Genomic DNA, 27495 nt, shown 5'->3' on the forward strand with positions numbered 1-27495 from the left:
GCTCGTCCCAGTCTCTTTGAGAGGGTTTGTGGGACCCCACCGATGCCTGGAGGGAGCGGGTGCAGCCTCCAGTGCGGCGCCGTTTCCAGCCCCCTGCTCCTCCCGCCTCAGTGGCAGCCGCAGCTGCCGGCCACCATGTCATCGTACTGCTTGAGGACCACGTTCTCATCGTCATCGAAGTAGAGGAGGTTGATGGAGTAGAGCTTGTCGGGCACACAGCAGGGGCTGCTGACGCCCTCGCTCAGCTTCAGGGCGTTGATGATGGACTGCACCGTGGCGTGGTTCGTTGGCCGCATGTTCTCGCCCAGAGGGAAGGGGCAGGAGCCTTTGCAGTGGAAGGCGTTGTACCCCCGTGGTGAGATGATCCAGCCGGACCAGCCGATCTCCTCGAAGTCCACAGACAAGGGATGCCTCTGGCAGGGCTGGAGCCGATCCAGAGACCGTGTACTGCGTGACCTGCCCAGCTTGGGCACCGGCATCTTGGCAGGGAGATTGGTAGCCTGAGGTTTTAAATCTGTCAGAAAGGAGCATCAAATGCCATTAGCCACTGCATGAGCCTGGGGGGAGGGAGAAAGTACTGCAACCCCCCCGGCCATCCCTCCCCACAGGTTTTGTCTGCAGCCCTCTGGTCACAGCTTGTCACCAGCCCAGGCAGAGCCACCAGGAGGTGACACCCTCAGTCTCATGGCCACCCTCAAATCCAGCTTCACATCTGCAAGCAGGCAACACTCCGAGCAGGCTACACCAGAAAGGAGAGAGCCTCTCCCTCCAGCCAGGGAAGGAGGTTTGGATTTGAGGAGCCCACATGTGGGGAGCACCCCCTGGGAAAGGGATGTTGGCACTGAGGGAGCCGTGCCAGGCGTGTGGACCCACCTGGGAAGCCGGCTGTGGGCAGCGACGCTCCCCGGCGCCCGTCGTCCGTGAACAGGACCAACATGGGCTTCTTGCTCTCATGGTGGCTCCGGCCAGATGCAAACTGCAGTGGTGGGGGCTCAGGCGGGCTCCCCTCCAGGCCCTGGACTGTCACCAGCAAACCCTGGTTGCTGCTTTCATCTTCAGTCCAGTCACGAACCTGGGGAACCAAACCAGTGTCACCATGGACTGGGACAGGCACTGCCCTGGTGTCCCCACAGGCAGGTCCCAGGCCAGCAGCAGGACATTGTGAACTGGGAGGCCACACTCCGTGTTCCACGGGAAGAGGTTGCTCTGGGGCTGCAGCACAGGGGACATTGTGGCAGGAGCCAGCACCAGCGCTCCCTGCAGAGCAGTGAGACAAGTTCCAGGAAGGATGAAGCAGCCCCCGGGGCTCTTGGCAGGACTTTTTCCCCCCCATCCCAGGATAAGATGTATTCCCCCATGTCACTGCAGAGACTGCACACAGGAAACTGCACTGAAGCCTGAAAGGCTGCTGTGGGTGAAATGGGTTAAAAAACCTCCTGCATGTGAACCTCCAGGATTCCCTCTGTGCTGCCCAAAACAGAGGAAAAGTGACTCACAGCCGGTGTGATGGCAAAGACCTCCCAGCCCGAGGTCTGCAGCGAGACACGCCGGGCTGCCAGCAGCTTCTTCCCTCCGGGGGTGTCCAGCTTGTCCTTCTCCAGCACCTGGTAGACACTGACCTGGGGAAGGCAAAAGGTGGTCACCCCGGCATAGCCTGCCCAAGGGGCTGATCCTGGACAGAGGGGTGGGGGGAGATGGGGAATTGTCAGCATGGATCTGTAACAACCTTGGTGTGCCTTTGCTGATGTTTGCACAAGCCAGAAGGGTAGATATTTAAGAACCTGCCACAGTTAAATCATCGTGATTTTCTGTGAAACATTTTTTTATATGATCCCAGAGCCAGGCAACATTCCCACTGCAGGCAAGTGACCACAGTGTGCCAGTGGCATCCCTGGGCACAGGCTGGGGGACAGCCCCATCCCCCCCATCCCATCCTCACCTGGCAGAAGTGGTGCCTTTTGGGCCCATCTGTGACCCTCGGCCAGAGGCGGAAGAGGTGCAGCTCTGCCGTCAGGATCTTCTCATTCTTGGCCACGCTGGAGAGGACAAACAGGAACCGCATCTCCTCGCTGTGAGCTGGAGAGAAGGATGGGTTGAGAAGAGCAAAACCAGGGGCAGCACCTCCACCGGCCACGCTCAGCCCCTCCCCACATCCCCCATCTCCTCTGCCACAGGGACCACCCCCCACGCCCCCCTTACTTTTATCCAGGAAGCTGCGAACAGTGTTGCCCTCCAGGATGTCAGGGTTCTTGGTGACACCATCCGCATTGGCGACAGTGTTGAATAGATCCACCATGTACTGGGGCGGCTGCTTAAAGTGAGCTGGGGGGGCCGGAGGGTCTTCCATGCCAAAGACTTCCAGGAGTTTCTTCAGCGCCTCAGCCCGCCGGCTCGCCACGCTGTCTGGGCTCGGGCATGTCGTCTTGGCCAGGGCCAGCAGCAGCAGAACAGTCCCCAGCATGGCTCTGTGCTCCCTGTCCCAGCACAACTCCCCCCGCCTCCCCGGTGCTGCATTTATAACTCACTGGAAAGCTGGATTGGAGTGAAATATGCACAGGAGCAATCAGGAGGGTAAAGAGAGCTAATTGCCATGCTAACAAGGTGAGAAGCCCGGCTCCCGGGCCCCCTGCACCAATTAGCCCCAGTACACAAGCGGGAGGCAGGACGGCTCACCAGGCACTCCCGGGGCTGGCAGGGGACACGGGGGTCTGGGGCCACCAGCGCCTTGCCAGGGTCTTGGCTGGGCTGCATTTGCTCTCCGTAGGAGACTAACTGGATTTTAATGATGGCACTAATGGGACAAATCGGAGGACCTTTGTGTAGAGGAATGCAGCCCATTAAGATGAGCATCCCCTTCCCACCCCGGTCCTGCCGCAGCAGCTCGTGCTGAGAGCGAGGATGATGGCGGAGGCTCAGTGCCACACTGGTGTCCCCATCCCATGTCCCTGTCAGGTGTGCAGGGTGGGGTGCCCGGGGTCCCCTCTCTCAGTGGGGGCAGCCCAGGTTGTGTGTCCCACCGGGGAGCGAGGCCACGGGGCAGAGCAGGGTCCAGCAGAGGACCCGGCGGTGCTGCGGCCCCGGGCTGTGGGGTCACACCGCAGCAGCAGCAGAACCACCAGAATCCAGCTGCCTTTTTTTTTTTTTTTTTTTTTTTTTTTTTTTTTTTTTTTTTTTTTTTTTTTTTTTTTTAGGGCAATTGGCTTCCTGGGAATTAAAAAGCATTTGCTCCTAATTCCTGAATGCTTGAGCTTAATGAAATATCCGGGTGGTGGAATAAAAGCCAATTCTACAGGTCTTGTTCCCCAATCACAGAGAAACCAGGCTGGTGCAGGTGGACACGACACACTGTACAGCTGCCATGGGATTGAATGGAAAAAATTAGCATTAATTAACTAATTCAGCAACCGGCTGAAGCCCTGCCAGGACCACCTGATGGGAGACAAGGTGAAGGCTAATGTCCAGTGGTGCCTACAGTTTATTCCACCCTAAAGGGCTGTTAATTATGCAGAACAGGCACGGCGGTACCGACAGACTGGAGTTAATGGAGAGAGAAAACTATCAGTATCCCCGGAATCCTTTCCCTTCTCTGCCCGGCTCACCAGCAGCATGTCCCACAGGATATCTGGGGGTGCCTGCAGAGGAGACAGTTCTGCCCCAACATGCCCAGCTCCTGCTCCCCTCTCCCGACTCCGGCTCCAAAGTTTGTTAGCGGGAGCAGCCAACCCGTGCACACCCCAGCCCGTGCCAGACGGCTGCATCCTCCTGGGATGCTGGATGCAGAGGGGCTGTGGAGCTGCACAGCGGAGCCCCAAGGACCTGCAAATTGCCCATGATGTTTATTTTACAAGCTACAACACATTTTGTAGAGGGTTCATTTATACCCGCTGGTTAAAGTAGCTTTTATTCAAAAAATAGCCTTCTCTCATTTACATATCCCACAGACAGTCTGGCGGGGTCTCCAGGAGCCCCACCCGCAGCTCCCAGCCCCGATACCCCCGGCAGTGGCACTCCCGGATGGCAGCGACGGTGCAGACGTGGCCCCGGCGGCTCCGGAGCCCGTGAGGGGCACAGCGTCTCGGGGCAGCTTCTGCCCGGGCCAGGCATTCCTCCCCGTCTTGTGACTCCCTGCAGTTAGAGAAAAAACAGCACATCCCCAGTACACCAGCGTGTACACAGTACACCACCGGCCCCCCATATCCTGGGCCTTCTGTTCCCCCTCGGGAAAAGGGCAGATGCTCTGGAGCAGGATGGGGGAGAAGGGAGGCAGCTTCCTTCCTGCAGCATCTATTCCTTACTCGTGGAGTAACTCATGAGCTGTCACCTCCTCTGCCTGAGCAGAGCAGGTCTTTCTTCCTGCATGGTTTGATTTGCTTCCCTTTGCATGCAAAGAATCCCAGAATGGTTTGGGTTGGAAGGGATCTTAAAGCTCAGCTCATCCCAACTCCTGCCATGGGCAGGGACACCTTCCACTATCCCAGGCTGCTCCAAGCCCCAGTGTCCAGCCTGGCCTTGGGCACTGCCAGGGATCCAGGGGCAGCCCCAGCTGCTCTGGGCACCCTGTGCCAGGGCCTGCCCACCCTCCCAGGGAACAATTCCTTCCCAAGATCCCATCCAGCCCTGCCCTCTGGCACTGGGAAGCCATTCCCTGGGTCCTGGCCCTCCATGCCTTGTCCCCAGTCCCTCTGCAGCTCTCCTGGAGCCCCTTTAGGCCCTGCAAGGGGCTCTGAGCTCTCCCTGGAGCCTTCTCCTCTCCAGGTGAGCACCCCCAGCTCTCCCAGCCTGGCTCCAGAGCAGAGGGGCTCCAGCCATGAGAGCATCTCCATGGCCTCCTCTGGACTTGCTCCAACTTTCCATGTCCTTCCTGTGCTGGGGACCCATGTTTTTATGTCTACAATCAACACACAGTCCTGCCCTGAGACAACTGTCTGGACCCACCCTGCCCCAGCCACCCCCGACTCTTCCTGTCCCACAGCATTGCCAGCAGGTGAGGGACAGGAGTGGCACATCGCAGGCTGCAGAAGCCACTGTCAGGATCTGTGTCTGCTGTCCTGGGACACCACAGGCTCTGTAACCACCCACCCAATCCGGCCCCATCCCGGCAGGTCCGGCTCTCCCCCCCGGCACAGCACAGCGTGGTGGGTGAGCTGGGGGTGCTGCCCAAACCCTGCTCCGTGTCCCCCCCACCCCGGCAGCCGCAGATGCGCTGGGCGAGAGGAGCAGGGGCAGCTCCCACCTGGCCCGGAGTGCGGATGTGCGGGAGGGAGAGCGGATGGAGCCTGGCAGCTGTGCTTACCTAAGCAAGCAGGGATCCCCCGAGGAGCAGCTGCCCAAGCACCTTCCCACATCGATTTCCTGCAAAGATTTGCAAAACAAAGGCACGAAAATCCCCTGCAGCACCTCAGCAGGGACACCCCAGCACCCTCCACCCTCCCTCCAGCCTCAGGCTCAGCATCCATCCCCAGAGAAGAGCAGCAGCAAGGCACAGCTGGTAAGAAGTATTTTGGGGGCATAGCAGTGTTTTAGAGTCAGAAGTGCCTGTGCACAAAGGTATGCTCAGCGGGACAGCAGGGTCTCTGTTGAACTGAGGACATACTTAACAACTAAATATTTAAAAATATATATATAATTGTTGCTTAATTACTTTTTTAAAGAAATCCTCAGTCCAAAGAAAAAGCCCTTTGTTCCTTTATGGCCCTGATGTATGCACGAATTAGTGGCAGCAAAATACATTTTATAGCACGAGAGAACACAAATGTGAGATTTTTACCTCTCTAGTTTGATGCCAGTGTGAAGCTGCCGATGTTAGAGCATCCACCCAGCAGTTCAAAGCCCGCATGAGGGCCCAGGTGAGCCCACCAGAGAGGAGCCAAACCCCTGGAAACCTGCCTTGACCTGTTCCTCCCCATGTCCTGCAGAGCTCTGGACAATTTCATAGTAACATTCCACCTGGGAGACAGGATAGCATTTTTCCTTCATTTCTCAGTTCTCCAGTGTCCGAAACACCTCCCCACCATGTGGGTTTTTGACCAGAGCAGTGCTGAACTTTGTGGGCACACAGAAAAGTCCATCTGCAAGGAAACAATAAGGAAAATTAACCTGGAGCTGCACCCAAGGCTCCTGTGGCAGCAGCACAGACCATCCAGCTTTTGGCATCCAGCACCCGCTGGAAAAGGCTGTTCTCTGTGTCAGGGTCCCAGCTGGGAGTTTGGGGCTCATTCCTTCACCAGCTCAGGCCTTCAGTGGTAGGTTTTGTTCCTCCATCCCAGTTTCAGACCACGAGGAAAGGGAGGTTATTGTGGGTGCAAGTTGTGAATGCTGTCCCTGACCCTGCAAAAGCTCCAGTTCTGGGGAGCGAGCACAAGCCGCTCCGTGTTATCTCTGGGAAAACTGTATTTGAACGCAAAATACCGATGGCAGTGCTTTTCCCAGAGCCACATTCTTACACCAGGGAATGGGGGAAAATAACTTAGCACTTACTCATTCAGCATTTCCCTCTGGATTTGCCAGGGACTGTGCCCTGAATGGGCTTCTCGGATGCTGGAGCCAGTGTTACGGGCTCTCCTGGAGATACATTCCCCAGGCACCTCCAAAGGGTGTGCTCTGTGCTGGGCTCTCCACAGGAGCACCAACTGTGGCATCTGCCACCGTGGGATGGGGGATAGAGAGGGAAGGGAAGGGAAGGGAAGGGAAGGGAAGGGAAGGGAAGGGAAGGGAAGGGAAGGGAAGGGAAGGGAAGGGAAGGGAAGGGAAGGGAAGGGAAGGGAAGGGAAGGGAAGGGAAGGGAAGGGAAGGGAAGGGAAGGGAAGGGAAGGGAAGGGAAGGGAAGGGAAGGGAAGGGAAGGGAAGGGAAGGGAAGGGAATGCCCCAGTTCTGGGGTGTGGGATGAAGTAAGGCTGGTAGCAGAGGGGTGGAAGGGGGAGTTGGGCAATGGCCCCAATTTTGGGAGTGCAGAACAAAGTCCTGCTTTGCCTTTTCTTTCCCTATTCCAGCTTTAACTCAATGAAAAATTCCCAGGACACAAAGCAGTTCTGTCTGGATTTGACAATCCCGGTTTGGTTGCAGAGAGCGGGGTGGGGGCCTCTGGGTGGGCACACCAACAGCCACATCCCTGCTGCTGTGTCACCACCACACCAGGACATGCCACCGAGGCAGGTCCTGATGGCCCAGGCAGGGGCTCAGCAACTGGAGAGAAGGAACAAGGGTCCTCCAGCTGCACCTACATCCACTTGGAAGGGCAGAGGCACAGACTGTCCTGCCTGGCTCAGTCTCAGCTGATGAGAACATCAGAAAGAAACAACCTTGTTTCTGTGCTTTTCTCCCCTCACCAAATAAATTAGGGTTAAAAATCTCCATTTCATGAGCTAGAGGAAGGGGAGAAGGATGGCTGAGCTGATGGCCAAGTGGGTTTGGGCTCTATCTAGGACCTGGTCCTGCCCTGCCCCAGTCCTCGGTTGTGGGTCCTTCATGGGTCTGTGTCTGGCTCCTGGCTTTGAACGGTTTCCTGCCCCCTCCCAACCACTTCAGCAGCTGCTGGAGGAGATTTCGTTGTTCCATGACGGAGCTGTTTTCAGGGGAGGAAAAAGTGATTTCTGAAAGCAAGTATCTCTGAGATGCCTTAAGAGTGGGACACAAAATGACAACGGATTCCTGGAAGTCAGTATTTCTGGGTAAGATTTTAACTCCCTTCTCCAGCCCCGCGCCTCCCTGCGTTCCGCTGATGTTTCCAAGTTTTTACCATGTCACTGAAAGTATCAGCCCGACTTTGCAGGGGAAGATCCAGAAGGAAAGTGCAGAGGCCTGCCCCAGGGCAGAGGCAAAGCTGGCGGCGACTCCGCATTTGCCAGCCCTGACTGAGATTCTCCCTCCCCACTCCGTGAGTTTCCTCCCCGGGGCAACAGAATCGTCCAGCACCTTCCACTAACATGTCTGGGAAGTAAATGCTGATTCTCCCAGCTCTGGAAGAAAGCACTTCACGCTGCCTAATTGCCTTTTCCACTTGCAGCTGGATAACCAGCTGCTGCCGCCGCCCCTGCAGGCCCTCCTGGCGCTGCCCCAGGAGGGGACCCGGCCCCAGGCAGAGCCCTCGGGGGGCTCCGCCGCCCACTCCCAGCCCCTCCAGCGGCCCTCTCTAGTGGCCGTGCCACAGCAGCTGCCGGGAGGTTTGAGGCTTGGGTTTTAGAAATGCCAAAAAAAACTACATCAGCAAATTCCAGGACAATGGATGTGAAAAACAGGGCCACAATCTTGATCATTTAATGAATTTATTAAACACGGAATCCATTCACTGGAACACAGACGATTGGAAACCACAGCGGCGGCCTGCGTGGCTGGACACACAGCACAGAACAGCTGTGCCCAGGGACACCCCCACAGCCCCTGGGCGATCATTTTATACCCCAAACCCCGCCCTTGCACCGCCCATTCCTCCTCCCACCAAGGTCTGGGATTGGCTCGTTGATGTCTTGGGTATCTTGACCGGCTCCTTTCTGTTGGATCGTTGTCTAGGGTCCTCCTGTTGGTCCATCCAATGCTGCTCCTTGTCCTACCCGTTATGGTAATTCCTCATCGAGCCCGCCCCTTACCTTACTTCATTTGGGTTCTGGAAAGTTCTACGTTCGATCCTATGAGGTAAACTCAGCAACTCCTTTTAGTAATAAAACATTTTCAACACTGAATCCCTGAACTTATTTATGAGCAAACAGTTAAGGTTAACTATAACAACCAAGCCCACTAATAACTTTAAACAAACCATCCTAATTATAATCAACTCTTTCCCTCTCACCGATTAATTCTTTATTGAATACGAAAACCACATCCCAAAATTCATTTATAACAATGGACTTCATCAAACAGTTGTGGTAAATCATTTCAACACGACTTTCCATTCTGATCAGTTCATCTCCACTGACGTGTCTTGGGTTATTTTATGAGTGAACTCACAAGACGGCTTACCAGTTCACAGTGAACCAGTTCAGCTTTGTCCCAGTGGGAGGTTTTGACCCATCTGGAATGATTTCGTTTGGAGTTTCCATTTCCAAGCGATTTTTGAACCATCAGTGTAGTTCACTGGTACTAAAAGGGCATTTCAGGCTGTCAGTAAGGAAATTACGTTTTCCAGGCTCTGTTTCCAGCAGAGCTTTTATCATCAGGTTGGTTTCCTTGCTTTGACTGGGAGGGTTGGAGCAGAGATCCCCGAGGTCCCTCCCAGCCTGGGTTACTCTGATTCCATGCTCTCTGGCTAGAGGACATTTCCCTGTACAAAAGGTGGTTGTATCTCCATCCTCACCCATGCACAGGGCAGAGAATTATCACTGTGCCTGCAGACCTGTGCTGTAAAGGCCCAGCAACAGGAAACCCAACCCCAAAACACAATCCCAATACCTGCAAAGGCAGAGGCTCTGCTCAGCACACTGGGTGCCCTGAGCTTGGACACTGGTGCTGGTCACACAAGAGGGCTCCTTCCCATATTCCCAGAGGGAGGGAGAGGAGCTCTCCCTCCTTCATACCTGCACTGTAGGTTGGGTCAGAGCATTTCCCCACATCGATCACGACCTCCCAGGGAGAGTCCGGAAAGATTTTCAGGGCCGGGAGCCGAAGACATTCCTCGGGACAGGTGCTGCAGTGGCCGCCCTCGACCACCTCCACCTCCCCAAGGCCTTCGAGGAGCAGCAGCCGCTCCAGGTGCAGCCGGGCCGGCTCCCAGCAGGACCCCCGGGGCAGGAACGTGGGGCTCTCACCTGCAGCGGCACAGGACAGGGCCAGGGGCGTGCCCGGGTGAAAACACAGCACAGGGAACAGCCTCCAGCATCAGCTCCTGACACAAACCTGCCCTGACCTGGAACTGGCTCAGCTTTTACTCCTCTCTCTCCCTGCCTGCCTGGAGGATGCTGCACCAGCAGTGCCACGGTGCCGGTAACAATGGGACAAATGGTAACATGATTTGTCTTAGCTACGGGTGATCCCTCACAGGATACACAAGTGCAGCACCCAGAGAGCTTGTTTCCACCCCTCAACAGAGTCTTTTTGGGTAGAGATAGGACTTTAGGCAATGTCACCTCTCCTGGGATGAGGAGAGCACCACAGCCGTGTCTCCAAATGCACAGGCTCCTTCGAGTCCCTCCTAAGAGTGACACATAGCACATTGTTTGGGAATGACATCCTGCCATTCTTGCTCAAAGAGGCAGAAACAGGCCTCCAAGCTCTCTGCACGTGGGAGAGCAGCTCTCAGGTACAGCAGAGGTGGCTGAAAGCTGCTGGGCTGGGAGCGGCCAGAACCATGCTCAGATGCTGCCACAGCCCCTTCCTTGGCTGAGCTCTGGCCTTTCCTCTGCCCCGAGGTATTGAGCACTGCTGGAGAGTTTCCATCTGTGTCACCTGCACAAGCCACTGCTCGGGCCAGGGGAGGACAAGAGATTCAGAGATGGGTTTTCTCAGAATCCAAAACCAGGTCTTTTAAAACACGTATAAAACCACAGCTCCAGTAACCAGCACATGACCCTCCCCCTGCCCCAAGCACTCACCTTCCTTCTCCTTAGGAAATCGAGCATAGAGGACTGTCTGGAGAGCCCTGGGAGGCCGAGGTGGAGGGAGCTGATCTGCTGGGATGGGCAGCTGGAGCAGCACTTCCCAACGTCCACGCTGATGGGACTGCCAGAGATGTCTGCGAAACACCGGATCCACCAAGGGTTCCCACTCATGTTTTGGATGATGCTAGGGAGGCCCGAGCCCAAACCAGGGCTGAGTACCACACATTGACAAAAAAGACATGGCCCACCCCTGGGAAGTCTGCCTGGGAGAGAGATTCCTTCAGTCTGAGGAGGAAATTCCTAAGGACAGTCTGGCAGTAGCAGTGCAGTGACATTGAACTGGTGTTTGCAGACCAGGAGTAAAACACTTCATATTAGACTGGTCAGTGCACACAGACTAAAAAAGAATGCAATTAAAATTTCACAAGGAGACCACAGGCTTTTTCTTTAGTGAGCACGTGAGGGATGGGGTGAGAACAGGTGAATGCCCTGATTAGCAAAGGGAAAAGGGGATGCTCAAGCATGGCTGAACCACAGACCTTGCACATACTGAGCAAGCCTCAGCCCAGCAGGTGCAGGGCAGAGGGCTTTGTCTGTCCTGGAGCCCCATGAAGCTGCTCGAGCTGGAAACAAACCTGTGCCCCCCAGCCAAACCCCAATTTTGCAGCTCTTCACACCTCCTGCATTGGCACATCAGCTCTGCATCAGAGGATGGGAAGTTGGGATCAGGTGTGGGAGCAGGGGAAACACAGGACCACAGCATCTAGCTTTGGATTGGTTTGCTCTGCTGTATTTTGAGTTTACAAATTACCAGCCTTACTTAGCTAAAGGCTGTTTCTTCTGGAAATCCTTTTGAAATGAGCTATTTTTCCTTAATAGCAGTGGCCGTACTCCAAGATTTATTGATTAAGTCCTTATTTCATTAGATAATAGGGAAGAAAACTTGCACAAAAAGTACCCATGGCATCATCCAACACCACTGTAATCTGTTTGCTTTGACCTGCTGAAGTCACAGACCCAGTGTGTGCTGCAAAAATGTAAATTTTGCATTGACTTAAAAACGGATTTTCAGTGTCCCCAGCGCCGGCTGTGAGGGATCAGGAAACATGAAGGGACATTTGAAACTCACACTTGGGGTACAGCTGCTGCTGGCTGCCTGAGGGTCCCTTTGCTCAGGCAAGGAGTGAGCAGGAAGCCAGGCAGCAATTCCCAGCTTTTCAGCCATTCCAGTGGTGACTCCTGTGGATGCTCCTCACCCACAGCAGGGTGCAGACAGCTGGCACTTGGCAAAGGACACCGTGCCAGCTGAAGACACCCCTGTTCTCCCAGCTCTGCTGCCATACAAGCTGTGATTTTTATTTTTAGGCAAATATTTTATATATATCTCCTGATGACTTTTGAGCACTCTTGGAACTCCAAAGAGGTTGCAGCTGACTGAAAGCTGGTGAACATTGTGCTGATTTTCAAGAGCAAGGAGGATCCCAAAAACTGCTGCCTGTCAGTGTCACTTCAGTGCTTGGTAAACTTAAACTCTCCCAGGATCCTTCTGGACAAACTGTCCATCCCACAGCTGGATAAACACATCATGGGATGGGTGACAACTGGCTCATGGGTCAGGCACAAAGGGTGACAGGGACTAGGGTGACATCAGGGCGGCACTAGTCACCAGTTCTGCAAGGCTCCATCCTCGGCCCTGTGCTCTTCAACATCTTTATTAATGTCTTGGACGCAGGACTGGAAGGGAGACTGAGCATGTTCACAGACAATACAAAAGTGGGAGGAGCTGTTGACTCCCTCAAAGGCAGGGAGGCCCTGCAGAGAGACCTCAGAAAATCAGAGGGCTACGTCATCACCAACCAAAAGAAGTTCAACAAGGGCAAGTGCTGGATCCTGCCCTGGGATGGGGCAGCCCTGGATGCAGGGACAGACTGGGAATCAGAGGCTGGAGAGCAGCGCTGTGGGAAGGGACCTGGGGGTCCTGGTTGGTCCAAGTTGGATCTGAGTCCCCGGTGTGTCCTGGCAGCCCAAAGGGCCACCGTGTCCTGGGGGGCACCAGGCCAGGGAGGGATTGTCCCGCTCTGCTCTGCACTGGGGCAGCCTCACCTCCAGTGCTGGGGGCACTCTGGGCACCACAAGATCAGAAGGGTCCAAAGCTGTTGGAGAGTGTCCAAAGGAGGGACACGGAGCTGGGGAAGGTCTGAGGGGAAGCCATTCTGAGGAGCAGCTGAGGGCACTTGGTGTGTTCAGCCTGCAGGAGACTGAGGAGAGACCTCACTGCAGTTACACCTTCCTTGTGAGGGGAAGGGGAGGGGCACACACTGATCTCTCCTCTGTGGTGACAGTGACAGGATCCAAGGGAATGGGCTGAAGTCATGTCAGGGAGGTTGAGGCTGGGTATTAGATAAAGGTTTTTCCCCCAGACAGCGTGCAGGCACTGGAACAGGCACCCCAGAGAATGATCACAGCCCCAAACCTGACAGAGCTCAAGGAGCATTTGGACAATGCTCTGGGGCACATGATGTGACTCTTGGGATAGCTCTGTGCAGGGCAGGGAGTTGGACTTGATGATCTTTGTGGGTCCCTTCCAACTCAGCACATTCTGTGGTTCTACTTTCATCATTATTCTTCTAAAGTTGTTGTCTCTGGAGCTGACAAGCTGTCACTGCTTGTAACAGCTCTTAATTTGGATATGATAATTTTATCATTCCTATGATACACAAGAAGCTGGTATTTGGCAAACACTAAAGGCTGAATTTGTACAAGTGCTGCTCTCGTGCACTGAAAAATCCTAAGAAACTCAGAGCATGAAGTTGTTGTGTCCTTACAGCCACTGCAGAGGGGATGTGGGCCCACAGGCTGCTCCTGAAGGCCACAGACATTTTTCTGATGAACAAATGGAGCTACTGTCTACTTCCTCTGCTTTCTCTAATTTGTCAGGGCAGCTTGTTGTCCTGCTGATAGCACTTACAACATCAATCCTGGGAAGCAAAAGTCTGCAGTTGTCCTGAACTTATGCAGCAATAAACAGGGAATTCAAACACAGAATCAACCATGGTGCAGCTCATGTCCAGGGAACTGAGCTCCTCTGTGCAAAGGAACAGACCCAGGGGTCAGGCTACTCATCAGTTCCTGTGCTACACAAGAAGTTTAAGTGTTGGATTATCTGGGCAACTGGTCCCCAGCACATTTCTGTCCTAAATCCCCCAAGGGAAAAGTCACTTGGAAAACTTCAACATAAAAAACCCAGCCATGGGATGCACAGGATGTGAGTGTGGAAGCATCAAGGATCTTCGTTTCTGGAGAGTGAAGGGAAACTCAGAGGAGCTGTGGCTGTCCCATCCCTGGCAGTGCCCAAGGCCAGGCTGGATGGGGCTTGGAGCAACCTGGTCTAGTGGAAGGTGTCCCTGCCCATGGCAGGGGGTGGAACAAGATGAGCTTTAAGGCCCCTTCCAATCCAAACAACTCCATGATTCTATGAACTCACCGTGCCCAATGTGGAGGAAATGGCTCTGCCTCCTGCAGCAGCCCCTCTCTGCAAACAGATTCCCTTGCTCCTCCACTCTGCCGACAGCTCCCGCACCTGCGGCCACAAACCACCGAGCCCAGCATTACCCCAGTTACAACTCCCCACCTTTTCTGCCTGAGCTGGGATGAGGCACTGAGTGCCCAGCACAGCTCCAGCCACCCCCAACCCTGAACTAAATGGCTCCAGCACAAAGAAGAGAATTTGTTATAGATGGACATGGCGCATCTGACCCTGGCCAGGTGGGCTGAACACCCTGTTTAGTTACTTCAGGAAAACACTCTGGCACTGTTTATCTGTTTGTCTGCTCTATTCCACCTTACTGCAGAGCTGGGTAAGAGGAGTCCCCTCCCACAGCACAAAGGAGCTCATGGGCACGAACCCCCCCCAGATTCCTGTGCAGCAACTTCCCCTGACACAAAGCCCACACTGTTTGCCAAATGCAGGCACTCCTCTCAGCTGTTCACTGAGGAAAGCACACGCCAAGCCCTGCAGCAGCATCGCACGCGAGCGGAGCGCGCCACAGCCCCACACCACACCTCCTCTGCTCTGCCATGCCAGAGGCCGAAGCAGTGGCAAGGACAAGAAGGAAAAATGAACTTACTGGCAAAGATGGGAGCCTACAAGAGCCCCAGCTTGTGGGTCCTGCATGCTGCAGCTTGGGAAGCACAGGAAAATCTCCAGTACCTCTGACACTTATAGCTGCCCTCCCTGGCAGATGAGAAGGTGAACAGCTCCAAGCCAAATGGGTTTGCATATCCCAGCAAATGTCCCCAGACTGTGATCTGAACAAACACCTCGGCAGCCTGGGCCATGAGCACCTCTCCCACATGATCAGGATTGTGCATGACGAGGCTTGCATCAGGCTCCCAGCAAACTTCAAAGTGTTTCTTGAGAGCCACTGGATTTGCTGACAGCCTGGGGAAGCTCCCTTGGGGGTCTTTGTTCTTACCACCACTTCCAAACTAATTTAAGTTTGTGGTGACTGCGAGCCACTCTCAAACACCCTCATTTGAAAGAAACATGCATCCTTCATCCTCCTTCATCCCATTCAATGGTTTTATCTGGGGACAACCCAGACCAAATGGAGTCAGAGCTGGCACTTGGACAATGCTGGTAACACAGCAGGATGTGTCACAGCAGCGATGGCAGCGTGTTCCCCACAGCCACACAGTTCTGCTGTTACATCCACACAGGAAAGCACTAGTTAAAGTAGGAAAGCTCTAGTCACCAGAGTCCTGGAAGCAGCAGAGGCAGCTGGTGCCCGTGTGCTGTCAGGGGCTCTCGGGCACGGCCAATGGCAGCAGTGTTCCTGAACACAGGATGCACACAGCTCCTCATCACAGAACTTGAGATCTCTGCACCCACCCCTCCAGGGGCACAGGGCAGGGAACAGATCCAGCTCCCACAGAAAATGTTTTTGCCAGATTCAGGAGTGAGAGCACACAAGGGAACAGTGACAGCAGCATGGACACTCCTCTGGCATCCAAATGCGGACTGGGGGGTTGGGTTGGGATGTTTTTTGCTACAATTACTTACAAGTGCAACAATCACAGACACTTATGGAAGCTGCACAGCCCTCGGAACAAGCCGAGTTCCCCTGGAGCTCATCCCAGTTCCTGGAGGACAGCCGGGTTTCTCTGGGATGGATTCCTTGAGAAAACAATTAGAAAAACTAAAATGCTAGAGAAGGCATCCTATCAAAACCACACCATTTAGCACCAGGCTACAGGAACCCCAGCCCAGAGCAGAAATCAGCACAGCTGCTCAAAAACAACAACAACAACAACAATTTAATTGTGTTAAGAGACAAACATATATAACAAAACCCACACATCCATTAAAAAAATTCCTTGTGCCTGGGCACCTGAGCCAAGCCACTCTCTGTTCACAGCTCTGTGGTGCTGCAGAGTACCCAGAGAGGCTGGGACTGCTACTGGGAGTAACTGCTGTGTAACCTGGCCAGAGCAGAGAGCTGCACTGAAGCCACATGGGAAGTGACATACAAAATAGTTATGAAAAAATATGCATTTTAAATAAAGAACTTACAACAACTTCAACTTCATACAAAATATCATGGTTGCCATGTCTCAATTTCAGTGTCTCAATTCTAGGAATTATTTCTGAACTCTCAGCATCCTGTTTTCCATCTCACACCACCTCTGCAGTCTCCTTCTCCAGAGAGCTCTGTCTCTGTCCAGCTCAGTCCAAAGTACCTGAAAATGAAAGCACACATTATAGTCTCAGGAATCAGAAGTGCAGTTCTGTGAACAAATAAAACTTGTTTACAAGCTGGCAAAAGAAAGTGCAGTAACTTTAAAGTTCAAGCAAATCACAGATGAGTAAAACCAAATCTAGCCAAAAAAGTACTGCACATGCCTCAGGGTCCAGCTGAGCCATTCCAGTGCTCAGAGGGGCACAGCAAGCCACACCAGGAATTACTGAAAATGTGGGAACAGAGAGCTTTGCAAATGATTCAGTTCTTTCTCTCCCAAGTCGGTGATTACACAAAACACTGAAATCAAGTAGAAACTCACCTTCCAGAAAAGCAAATTCATCAATAGCTTCAATGGCATTATCTGAAAAGCAAATTGAGAACAACATAGATAAACTGACTCCATATTTGTATGTTTCAAACAGCAGCATTTGAAATAGCATCACAGCACAGTGACCAACTTCAAAGAGATTTACTTGTTTTGGAGATGGTGTGTGACATTATCAGTGTAGTCTTTGGTAGAAGTTTTTCTCTCCCATCTTCAGGGAAAGAAAGAGAAGAATCCATAATTGCTTCAGCACCTCCAGACAGGTGGAAAAATCCCCCACCCCAGCAACCCTTTGCTAAGGCCAGCACAGAACATGTTCCCATACCCAGGTCTTTTCTTTGCAGGGTTTTCCTTTTTCCTTGCTGGGCATACACATAAGCATCTTTGGCTATGGTTTCAACAAACAGCTCCTGCAAGGCAAAACAGGACAAGTTCACATAGGAGATGAGAGAGAATATCCTAAGGAAAAAGAAAAGTCCTACAAGACTTCAGGATTAAATCGGAATCTTCACGCTAACATTACCCTTTCCTCTAAACAGCTCTGAAAATACTGAAGGAAATGGTTGGACAGTGATGCACAGGACAAGCAATGAGGAGAAAGCTGGGAATGTGGGTTCCTTGAAACCCACATTCTCTGGGAGACCTGCTCCACACCAGGGGCTCCCAGGGCACCTTCTGTAGGGGGAAAGATGTCCTGTGCTCAGGAGATGAATGACGGAATCCTTTAGGTGGAGAAATACCTCTAAGATCATTGCGTCCAACCATCAGCCCAACACCACCTCCATGTTCACCACTACCCCATGGTCCCAAGTGCCACAGCCACATGTTTTTTGAACAGTTCCAGGGATGGTGACTCCCAGAGCTGGACAACTCTCTCCATGAAGGAATTTTCCCAATATCCTAAACCTCCCCTGGTGCAGCTTGAGGCCGTTTCCTCTTGTCCTGTCCCTTGTTGCTTGGGAGAAGCGACCGACTCCAACCTGGCTGCCCCCTCCTGTCAGGAAATTGTAGAGAGCCAGAAGGGTCCCCCTGAGCCTCCTTTCTCCAGGCTGAGCCCCCTCCCCCCCAGCTCCCTGAGCCGCTCCTGGGGCTCCAGCCCCTTCCCCAGCTCGGGCCGGCCGCAACCGCTCCGCGGGTCCCTCGCTGTGAGCGCCGTGAGCAGCCGCCGCCCGGGAGAGAAGGGAAAACCTCCTGGGAAAGGCCGAGCAGCATCCCCGCACCCCGCAGCGTTTCGGTCCCCAGGACCCCCGGGGGCCGCCCCTCACCGTGGCCCGCGCCAGCACGAACACGGCCTCCTGGCTGGCCAGGGTGACGTCCGGGTCCGCCTTCACCAGCGCCTTCACCCGCGCCAGCGGCAGCCGGGCCAGGCGGGCCGGACCCGGGCCCTGCGGCCCCGCTCCCGCCGCCTCCTCCCCGGGCGCCGCCCCCTCCGCGGGCCCCGGCCCCGGCCCCGGCCCCGGTCCCGGTCCCGGCCCCGGTCCCGGTCCCGGTCCCGGCACGGCCGCCGCCGCTGCCATCCCGCCCGAGCGCTGCGCCTGCGCGGGGCCGCGGGGCCGGGCCGAGCGCGGCGGGGCCTGGCTGCGCCCTCAGCGGGGTCCCGGGGCGCCGGCGGCCCCGAGCCGGGCTCCTCGTCGTCCCCTTCACCCCATCGCCAAACACGGCCCCTCATCCTCCCCCTTCACCATGTCCCCCAACAGAGCCCCTACACCCCCATCCCTGCCCTTCAGTGCCTCCCTGCCACCCCTCGTGCCCCAGCACGGCTCTTGGGCCTCCCTCCCCCCACAGACAGGGACGTGCCCTCCCAGGAGCAGTGGGGCAGCTGGGAGGTGGCTGTCGCTGCTGTTTGCCCGTCCTGTGCCCCAGCGTCAGCTCTCCGTGGGTCCAGTGTGGGACCTCCCAGCACCCTCTCTCCATCCCACCCCCAGCTGGTGGGATCAAGCCCTCCAGTGCCCACCTTGGGCACCCACCACCCTCCACAGGACCCCCAGGACCACCACCCTTGGCCAACAGGTGCCTGCCCCAGCCTTCTCCCCATCCTCGAACTCTGTCTTATCCTTAAAATCATCTGCAGGCACCGAGGGCACTGCTGGTGGGACACCTTGCCAAAGGGCTGCAGGGACACACCATCCTGGAGCAGGGACACCAGCACCAACCAGCAGGCCAGAGCACCCCTGCCAGGGCTTGATTCAACCTCTCAGACCATTTGTGCCTCAGAGGCAGTAAACAGTGACACCAGGACAGTTAGACACTGCAATGGCCCAACACGGCACCCTGCCGTGCAGAGCTTCCCCTTGCTTCCCAGAGGAATTAGGCTCTTCAGTGGAGCACATGCCCCGCAGTTTGGGATACTCCAGGAAGCCGTAGTCCTCACCCAGCTCTCCTGTGCTCCCACAGAGCTCAGCTGTGCAGGGCTGTGCTGGTTTTGCCATGAGACCTCCAAGAATCACCTCCACCTTCTGCAAGTCATGTGCAGCTCTGAGACCTGAACTGCAGAGGAATCCTGGGCCACCATTGGACAAGGACATTGCCCACCCTCCTGGTCCCATCCCCTTGCATCCTGCAGTCACTTCCCAAAACTGGGGCTTTTCTCTGGATATGACTCTTAGGCCAGCAGGACTTGGTGGGCCGCGAGTGTCCAACAGCAGCAGGGCCAAACTTGTGGTACACCAGGAGCTCCTCCTCCTCTTTCTCCTCCTCCTTGTGCTGTCTCACCATCAGGCAACAGCAACTTCCTGGCGTTGCACACAGCTCCTCACCAGCCGTTAGGAAAGAGCTTCTGGTTTCAAGGGAGGGTGACCTCAGAGAGGCTTGTCCCGAATGCTTCAGGTGGTCTTTAGCAAGGAGACGAGCATACAGGAAAGCATCCACTGATGGAAGATGGTGAGTAAGAGCCAGACCTGGGCTGTATTGGACATGGGGATGGGACACTGGGAGCCATACGTCCTGGCTGGAAGGGTTTTGGGGATGTCCTTGTGAGGGGCTGGATCTGGCCAACACCCTCGCTCCTCCTAAAAGGCAAAGTCCTCCTGTACATCTGAGCTGGATGGAGCTTCAAAGGTCTCTGACCAGTTCCCTGGGCTCAGAGGAAAGTTTGCAGGGTGAACTTGGGCTGAATATAAACATCTAAAAGGAGGAGGCCACACTCCCACTGAATCCAGGAGAGCCCCCACCAGCACAAAATGGATTGGAAAACCTGGAACTGATCACATTGATGGCAGTGCTGTACACCCAAGGGTTCTTAGCATGTCCCAGCTCATGGAACAGGCCCAAAACTGATCGTTACAAACCACCAAATCATTGAGGTGTCAAAAATCCCAATGGCGTTTTTGGGAATCTGGAGAATATCGCTCTTTTCACCAGTTTGAGTGAAAGCCCCACTGCTGGTATACAGGAAATGGCACATTTGTGCTGCTTCACCACTGCTATGCCAAGTGCTACATTTGAGGGTTTACCGGGAAAACTGGGGTGTCTGTTTGGGGAACTTGCACTTTTGTAAGTATGTGTATATACATTTGATCAGTTATGTCTAAAAACATTGCATCAGCTTCTCTCCGTATCAGCCCTTCCCCTGTGAAAATAAAAATTATGCAGTCACAAACCCAAACTGAAATCCCAGAAGGAGAACTCCAGAATCAGAGCATACAGCTCCAGCAAAGCAGCCAGCTCTGGTGCAAAGGGACACTGTGGTCTGGGGACAAGGGGGTTGGAGAAAGATGGCGAGGGTAAGGTGATCCCTCCCCTCTCACAAGGTCCGTCTGAGAAGCTTAGGAAAAATGTAGCCCCGTCCTGTAGCTTTGTGCCATACCTCCAACCTGGCAGTGCTCTTTCAAGACCTGTTCAGCCTCCTCCTGGCAGCTTTTCTCTGGATGCTCTAGCGAAAGGGGAATTTTGGCCACTGAGGAAGCTAAAGGCAGCTCTGTGCTGGAGCAGATGTGTCCTGGTTCGTGTGTGCACCGTGTGAACCACACAGGAAAGACACATGTCAGAAAAGTAGGGCAGTCTGCTGCCTCTTGGCCTTGTTTTTTCTGCCCATAGGTTTTGGTGGGATGAGTCTCAGCAGTGCCATCCCAGCTTTTCCTTCAGGGAGGGATCCAATGGCCCTGTGTGGTCTCCCCCACCAACTCGTCATGGAAAACAAGACGAGGGCAAGGAGGTTGAGCCAATCTGAGCCCTGGGCAATCTCTGGATCTCAGATTCTGCCTTCAGGAGCTTTGCTACTACCACCCAACCCATCTGATTTGATGGTCCCTGGTAGTGGACAAAGGGTGGGTCAGACCAAAAGATGCTATGAAATGTCTCCTGGATGCCCTCGAGATGGGGTAACCTGGTTCCAGTTTGGTGCAGCCCAGTGGTGTTTTCTCAGACATGTTTCAGGACCTTTTTGAGCAAAGACCTTGTTTTGTGAAGAAGACTTAGTGTTGAGACCATGTTGAAGGAATACCACATTCCCCAGGGGGAATTTTGACTCATTTTCCTCCACGGTGTTTTAACTGGAACTGTTTTTTCTTAATGGTTGCAGACGCATGTGGAGGAGAGAGACACTGTGGTGAGGCACCTTCGGGCAAAGTTCCAAGAGAACAGGAAAGAACCTCCCAAAGTGGGTGGCTGGCCAGAGAGTCGCCCTGCAGGCTCCCATGGACCAGAACCAGGACAGATGCCTGCCATGGCCTCCAAGGGTGATCCTCCTCCAGAGCCCCCCTGGAGCAGGAGGGTGGGCTGCAGCAGGGCCTCTCCATCTCACAGTACAGGTCAGAGTCTGGGACAGCCTTCACCACAGCCTGCCTGTGAGACCCCGGCACAAACGGTGCGCCAGAGGAAGGGGATGGCTCAAGATGCCAACTTCCACCCAGTGCCTGCAAAGCCAGGAGGAAATGTGTTCAACAAGAAGGTGGGACCTGGCTCTGCTCCTCCCCACAGGAAGGCAGCCCAGCAGACACGGCCACCCGCCAAAGACAAGGGGGCTCCAGCGGTTCTTGCCAAAGACGCGGCTGTTGCAGCCCCCCTGTTCTCTGTGGGAGGCCCCCAAAGGGCAGAGCACCCAGTTCTGCCCCGGAGGAAGCCTTTGCCACACGTCAGGGCCCTGGGAGTGAAGCCAGCCAAGCCCCAGCGCCCTCCTGTTGTGGATTTGGCAAAGTTCAGAGCAGCTGTACATCCTGGGACATCTGTCCGTCCTGCCACAGAACCACCAAGGAGTGCTCAGCTGGGTATGGCCAGGCACCTGGAAGTCCCTCAGGGAAGGGCGCTGCTCATTCAGGAAGGAAAATCTCACCAGTTAGAGCCTGCAGCTCCTGGGAGATGGAAATACTGGGAGGGCTGATGGAGAGGTGGGGGCTTTTATAGGCAATAGCATGAGGATGAGAATGAGAGAAAAGGAGAGCAGGTGAAGAAACAAAGTGCCCCGGCCCTGGCTGGGCACAAGTTTCAGGCTCTGGAGTGTTTGTAGGAAGTAAGGTTGGAGTAAGTAACACGGGAGATGTTGCCAAACTGGAGTGAGCCCAAGATGGTTGGGGACTGGAGCACATGGAGAAAGAAAGGCTGAGACCCAGGCTTGTCCAGCTGGGAGGAGAGCGAGGAAGGGGAGATCTCTCTGCCCACAGCTACCTAACAGGGAGAAAATGGGAGCCAGACTCTTCCCAGAGGTGCCTAGGGACAGGCCTGGATGTGATGGGCATGAGCAGTAGGGGAGGTGAGTTAGACACTGCCCTGCCACGCTCCACAGTGGCCTTCCAGATCTAGGCTACTGTGGTGGTTTCTCACAGTTGCTGTTCTGCTAATCCACGCTCCAGGTGATGAAACCAATTTCAAATCTTGCTCAATTTCTCTAACCATGAGAATAGACTTCCCTTCCTTTCCTTAAGAGAACTGAAAAATCAAGCTGGTCTGTGTTATAATTAAAAGGTGTTATCAGGTGTTATCTCCCAGCTGTTGTGCTGGGAGATTCTTACATGACTGGCCCTGACCCAGGGCTGAGCAGCTCTGGTAAAGGAGGGAAGGATCTGCTCCCCCCGTGTCCTACAAACCAGCAGTTTTTCAAGTATTTATTTGTCTCATGGGTCCTGAGGCAAGTTGCAACATCTAGAATTACACCTTGCCTTGATTTGATCATTTTTGTTATTTTTTAGGGCAATCTTACAATTTTTAGGACCAGGTATCTTTGTATTACTTGGTACCATAAACCAGCAGAGATTTGATGTTGTACTCAGGTCTTCGTGCCCATTTTTGGTTGGTCTGGTTGATCAGGCTGGAGACAAGGCTCATGATACAATAATGGCATGTTAGCAGAGGTGTGGTCATGCTGGCAATCCTAAAGGGTGCAGCAGCATGTTCTGGCTGATGATAATCCGGAGCACGTGGAGATATTCAGGACTTGCCCTGACTCTGGTACATATCTGAAATTTAGGGGTTTTGCCACATTCATGATACCTGTTTTGGCCTCTTTCCCTCTCCTTCCCTCATTTGTCCAGGAAGAAAGTAACATAGAACTATACAAATGGGCTATGGAGTAAAAAACTCCTTGCTCTATCAAGATGTGCAGTCACTTTTATCTCCCCACCTCCCCCCGCACTAAATCTAGCCCAGAGTGGCTCTGACCTCAGGGTGGCTGATAGAGCTGAGGAGAAAATATGAAATAATCCCTCCCTGATCCCTCCTGTTCTGCTGTTTGCCACAGGTGACCTGAAGCCAGGCTGTGTTGCATCAGTGCCCACACAGTTCCCACTGCAGGATGCTCCGAGTGGCACGGGGTAAGGACTGAGGCAACACTGCTATTCCAGGTGGCTTCCAGGCTGTGCCAAGCCACTGAGAAGGACATGAGAGGGGACAGCAAGAGGATATTTGGGTTTTCCTGCCTGCTGCTGGAGCCCAGGGTGTGCAAGCAGCTCCCACAGTGTGAAGCGTGGCCATCTCCTGGAGCTATGTTACCTCACTGGGGCCGTTGCACCCCGCTGCCCGTCCACATCCAGCTGTGGGAGGAGCTGCTGGCACAGGGCACGGGGCTGCTGTCCAGCTCTGCCCCAGAGCCAGGGCCAGTCCATGGCCAGCCCACCTGCTTGTTGCCCACCCTCCTCCTGGCAGCCCTGATTCTGCCCTTGGCCCCCAATGCCATCATTGCAGCAGCACTTCCTAACCATGCTCTGCCTTGCTGCAGGGATGGAGATGAGATATACGACGACGTCGAGCCTGTTGGGTTGGCCAGAAGCCCAGGCCTTCTGCTATCTTCTGTGTCCCAGCTGCCAGTGCATCCCCGCCCCAGAGGAGGTGGGTACAGCAGAAGCTTGGGTGCTGTTTGGGGTGAGACCTGCAGCTCTGAGAGCTGTGAGGCCCCGACGAGCCATGGGCAGCGGCAGGGCCTGTGCTAAGCCTACTGCTCCCCCACACATGACGGCAGTGGGTTCCTCTTGTAAATGGGCACAGGAAACCCTAATGCCCCCACACTTGGGGGCAAACTCAGGGTTTGGTCCCAGGAGGAGAAAGCTCTTGCTGCTCTTTGTATCCTGTTTTGGCAGGTACTTACACCTCACAGCAGCCTCATGGCAGCACCTCTCCCGGGGTTTGGTTTTACAGGTGGAGATGCTGGCCGAGCCTCGAACAGGGTTACCTTGCTGGCAGCTGCACAGAGGTAACAGGGTTTTTTTACTCTTTCTAAGGGTCCCAAAATGGCCAGGGCTCCTTGCTGTTGTGACAAAGCTGCTGCTTTAATGGTCTCTGCTGGGCTTGCAGTAGGAAGAGCACAAGCTGCAGGCTGTACACCTGGCCAAGAGCCCCCACAGCCTCAGAGCTGGCACAGGGAAATGCAATGGGGAGCAGCCAGCAGGGAGAAGGGGACAGGAGGGAGCAGAGCATGGGGTCATCTGAAACTTCCCATGGCTTTCAATGACTGCAGAGAATCCCAGGTCTCCCAGAAGATGAAGACCAGGACACTCAAGGAATGCAAGAAGGAAGAGAAGATGGACAGGGAGTTTCAGAAGAAATTCAAGGTGAGCAGCAGCGAGTGATCACTTTTCCCTCTGAGCTCCTTCTCCCCTCCTGGGAAGGGCACAATGCAATGGCAGAAAGGAGCTGTGCTCCCCAGGGACCAGTGATACCCAGATCACATCTTGCCTTGTTCCCCCAGGTCACACCTGCCCCATTGCCCCAGATCAGACCAGTCCCACAGACCATTTGGCTAGAGAGCAATCTGCTTTTTTTCAAGGAGGGAGAGCAGTCAGACCTGTCTGACTCAGCTCCCCTGGGGCACTGCTGTCTGTGTTTCAGTTTGAAGGCAGCATCAACGTCCTGACTCAGATGATGGTCGACCCTGCAGCAACAGAGAGGAGGGGTGGAGGGAAGAACCTGCCACTGAGACGGGGAGAAATCCTTGATGTCATTCAGTTTACAAATCAGGAGCAAATCCTCTGCCGGAACAGCCAGAGGAGGTGTAAGTCTGGAGGGGGATGGGGTTTGCCCACAGCAGGGAGCACAGCACAGTTTTGGGAAAAAGTTTCTTCATGCAAACACCCCATGACAGGCCTCCTGACAGACCTCCTCCACCTGTTGGATCTGACAGGTACCCTGCTACCCTGAGAAGGTTCCCACTTTCCTCTGTACAAATGTCCTGCTCTTCTTTCCACTCAGCAGCGGCATTTCTGCTGTGAGCTGGGCTTGTCCTTTCCCTCTGCTAAAAGCCTTTGCAGTCCTCAAAGCCTCCAGGCCACCAGCCCAGCACACCACCCTTTGCCATGGACTCGAACTCTACAAGCTGTGTCTGCACTGAGGGGTGCTTGGGTGGAATGGGCGGCAGATCCCTCAGGCAGAGAGGAAGGGATCAGGCTCTTCCCTGCCAGCTGCCATTCAGCCTGGAGGGCTCCTTCCTGACACTGCCCAGAGCAGGTTCCTCCTGAGGGTCCCACTCGGCTTCCTAGAGCTGGGTTCTTCCTTGTCCCAGCTCTTTCTGGGAACATGAGGTGTTGCTAAACCCTGGGCAGGGACAGGTGCTGGGGTGATTCCCACTGATGCCCTGGTTCCCAGCACAACCTGACATGTTTTTCCTCACTCTCTTGCAGATGGCTACGTGCCCCGGGCTGTGATGCTGCCTCTGTGAGTACCCTTTCCCAGCCCCTTCCTCTCCACTCCATGAGCTGCAACGACTGCTCCATGAGTGGCCAGTACCAAACTAGTCCTGGCTGACAACTCAAAACTACCCAGCTCAGGCTGTGACCATAAGCCTAACACCAGCTGGTTACCCTGGGGTGGAATCTGCCATTTCTGGTGTCAGGAGAGATTGTCACTGGGGCACTGGGAGCACTCCCCAGGCTGTGGTCCCTCATGTGGGACCTGCCCAGACACTGCTTAGAGGCTGCTGCTGGCACAGGATCAGGGTGCAGCCCCTCTGCATGGCCGGGTCTGCAGCTCCCGGCGGCCTGGGACAAAGCCACCATCCTGAGAGGGGCCAAGAAGCATGTTAACCCCACTCCAGATGGTCCCAGCTCTGCAGGGAGAGCACAGCTCTGGGAGGGGGAAACAGGGCTGCAAGTGGACACCAGAGCCCACAGACATGCCAGGAGAAATGAGACAGATATGGCAGCAGGAGCTGGCCCTTGCCTCGGGGTTGGAGGTGGTGGGGACATGGGAGACCACACTGCCCACAGCACCCCATCTTTGTCCTTGCAGGGACACTGACATCTATGATGACGTTGAGATTTATGGTAGGTGCACAGAACTGCTGCCATACCCCTTCACTGGCCACGGTGACCCCCACACCAGCACCAGGATTCCCCTCCTCCTGACCCCTTGCCGTTTTGCTGCCTTCCCTTTCTCTCTTCCCTCTGTGCAATTCCTCTTCCTCTCCCTGAGGTATCCTTTACTTACTCCCAGTTCCCTAAAGGTCTTCATGTTCCTCTGTTCCCAATTATTTGGACTTCTCTGCACCCTGTTCTCAGCTTGCTCCTTCCACTTGCTGCCAGCCCCAGGGCCCCTTCAATGTCCTTTGAGGTATCCCTGATCCCCCAGACACCTCAGGCTCCCCTTTCCCAAGCACTTTCTCTCTCCTGACATGCAAACTCCATCCCTGGCTGGCAGTTGGCTCTGAAGATGGAGCTGAGTAGAGACAACTGCATTTCAGCTCTACTCACAAGCACACACTTCATCTAATTCTGGCAGGCTGAGCCAACCACACTAGGGCCAAAGGCACAAGACAGCACCACAGAGACCTCCCCAAGGGCTGCAACATGAACAGCATTAGACACCAGGCTGCTTTTGTGAAGGAGCTCTGCTTCCTGTGAGACAGACTGCAAACCCACCGCGTCGCTGCCACGGACAGGCATGGCTGCTCAGCACATGGGGCTGCCCAGATCCCATCCCATGGGGCAGGTGGCCACAGATCCTCAAGTCACACCTTCACTGTAGCTCTGTTTTGTCTGTGTAAAATATGGCAATGTTTCAAGAGGGTTCCATGGCCTTATTTTTTGGGGGGTGGGGAAAGAGGGGTAAAATCAGGCACATAAAGGTTTTAATGTTTTCCCATTCCCAGAGCATCTTCAGCCTGGGACCCTCCTGCCCTTTCATTCTGTACCCCACTCTGGCCCCAGTGACACTCCTGGCCTGAATCAGAGGCAAACTGGACGTAGAAATACTCTAAAATATCACGAATTATGGACCAGATGCTCCAGAAGCACCTCATGGCCTTGGGGCAGCTTCCCTGGAGAGCTGGCAGGAGGTCAGATCTGTTGGGGCAGGTATTTGTGTGGGAACACTCAGCACCATCCGTTGGTGCCTTGGGCTGGTGTCTGCAACTGCTATGGGAAATCCTCTCATTAACTGGGAAAGCTTCCCTTTGCAAACCCTGCCCTCATGAAGCCCTCACAGATGGGGGCAGGATTGGGGTGCACTTGCAGCCGGTGGGGAGCACAAATCTGGTGCAGGACCC

General features: G+C 54.6%; 4 protein-coding genes across 7 annotated transcripts; 1 reads left to right on the top strand and 3 right to left on the bottom strand.

Moving 5' to 3' along the window:
- Positions 1–107: 107 nt before the first annotated feature.
- LOC104696917 (bone morphogenetic protein 2-like) lies at positions 108–2461 on the bottom strand. The gene is made up of 5 exons (XM_010411440.3): positions 2200–2461; positions 1940–2076; positions 1497–1619; positions 874–1072; positions 108–514 (listed from the first exon to the last, which is right to left on the bottom strand). Exons 1-5 carry the CDS (start codon positions 2459–2461, stop codon positions 108–110), a joined length of 1128 nt encoding a protein of 375 aa, XP_010409742.1.
- Positions 2462–8242: 5781 nt separating this feature from the next.
- Positions 8243–16186, bottom strand: LOC104696965. Of its 2 annotated transcripts, XM_039566323.1 has the most exons (5): positions 16099–16186; positions 14011–15702; positions 10521–10660; positions 9507–9737; positions 8243–8644 (listed from the first exon to the last, which is right to left on the bottom strand). In XM_039566323.1, the coding sequence occupies exons 2-5, from the start codon at positions 14268–14270 to the stop codon at positions 8622–8624; spliced, it is 654 nt and encodes a 217-aa protein (XP_039422257.1). In that variant the 5' UTR covers positions 14271–15702; positions 16099–16186; the 3' UTR covers positions 8243–8621. The 2 variants fall into 2 exon arrangements, with proteins under 2 accessions (XP_039422257.1, XP_010409802.3); XM_010411500.4 differs by having other exon boundaries at positions 8243–9737.
- Positions 15817–18212, bottom strand: LOC120411443 (DNA polymerase epsilon subunit 4-like). The gene is made up of 4 exons (XM_039566324.1): positions 17858–18212; positions 16918–17002; positions 16587–16628; positions 15817–16265 (listed from the first exon to the last, which is right to left on the bottom strand). The coding sequence occupies exons 1-4, from the start codon at positions 18107–18109 to the stop codon at positions 16252–16254; spliced, it is 393 nt and encodes a 130-aa protein (XP_039422258.1). The 5' UTR covers positions 18110–18212; the 3' UTR covers positions 15817–16251.
- Positions 18213–18922: 710 nt separating this feature from the next.
- On the top strand, positions 18923–27012 carry PRAM1 (PML-RARA regulated adaptor molecule 1). Of its 3 annotated transcripts, none has more exons than XM_019293066.3 (10): positions 18923–19472; positions 21112–21796; positions 23263–23335; positions 23740–23849; positions 24156–24210; positions 24475–24568; positions 24846–25008; positions 25634–25667; positions 26241–26275; positions 26730–27012. In XM_019293066.3, the coding sequence occupies exons 1-10, from the start codon at positions 19470–19472 to the stop codon at positions 26732–26734; spliced, it is 1257 nt and encodes a 418-aa protein (XP_019148611.3). In that variant the 5' UTR covers positions 18923–19469; the 3' UTR covers positions 26735–27012. The 3 variants fall into 3 exon arrangements, with proteins under 3 accessions (XP_019148611.3, XP_019148612.2, XP_019148613.2); XM_019293067.3 differs by having other exon boundaries at positions 18926–19472; positions 21112–21340; XM_019293068.3 differs by lacking the exon at positions 21112–21796 and having other exon boundaries at positions 18926–19472.
- The last annotated feature ends 483 nt before the right edge of the window (positions 27013–27495 follow it).

Source organism: Corvus cornix, chromosome 28 (assembly GCF_000738735.6).
Source record: "Corvus cornix cornix isolate S_Up_H32 chromosome 28, ASM73873v5, whole genome shotgun sequence".
Lineage (NCBI taxonomy): Eukaryota > Metazoa > Chordata > Aves > Passeriformes > Corvidae > Corvus > Corvus cornix.

Coding starts and splice junctions, on each gene's coding strand:
- LOC104696917 (XM_010411440.3), bottom strand. CDS start 2,461: ATGCTGGGGACTGTTCTGCTGCTGCTGGCCCTGGCCAAGACGACATGC. Junction 1,620..1,939: donor AAAGGCACCACTTCTGCCAG/GTGAGGATGGGA, acceptor TGCCTTCCCCAG/GTCAGTGTCTACCAGGTGCT. Junction 1,073..1,496: donor TCTTTGCCATCACACCGGCT/GTGAGTCACTTT, acceptor TTGGTTCCCCAG/GTTCGTGACTGGACTGAAGA.
- LOC104696965 (XM_010411500.4), bottom strand. CDS start 14,270: ATGTCCATCTATAACAAATTCTCTTCTTTGTGCTGGAGCCATTTAGTT. Junction 10,661..14,010: donor TTTCCTCCACATTGGGCACG/GTGAGTTCATAG, acceptor GGTGTTTCGCAG/ACATCTCTGGCAGTCCCATC. Junction 9,738..10,520: donor ATTTCCTAAGGAGAAGGAAG/GTGAGTGCTTGG, acceptor GTGCCGCTGCAG/GTGAGAGCCCCACGTTCCTG.
- LOC120411443 (XM_039566324.1), bottom strand. CDS start 18,109: ATGGCAGCGGCGGCGGCCGTGCCGGGACCGGGACCGGGACCGGGGCCG. Junction 17,003..17,857: donor TCGTGCTGGCGCGGGCCACG/GTGAGGGGCGGC, acceptor TTTGCCTTGCAG/GAGCTGTTTGTTGAAACCAT. Junction 16,629..16,917: donor CCTGCAAAGAAAAGACCTGG/GTATGGGAACAT, acceptor TTTGCTTTTCAG/ATAATGCCATTGAAGCTATT.
- PRAM1 (XM_019293066.3), top strand. Junction 23,336..23,739: donor GATGCTCCGAGTGGCACGGG/GTAAGGACTGAG, acceptor GCCTTGCTGCAG/GGATGGAGATGAGATATACG. Junction 24,211..24,474: donor TTGCTGGCAGCTGCACAGAG/GTAACAGGGTTT, acceptor CAATGACTGCAG/AGAATCCCAGGTCTCCCAGA.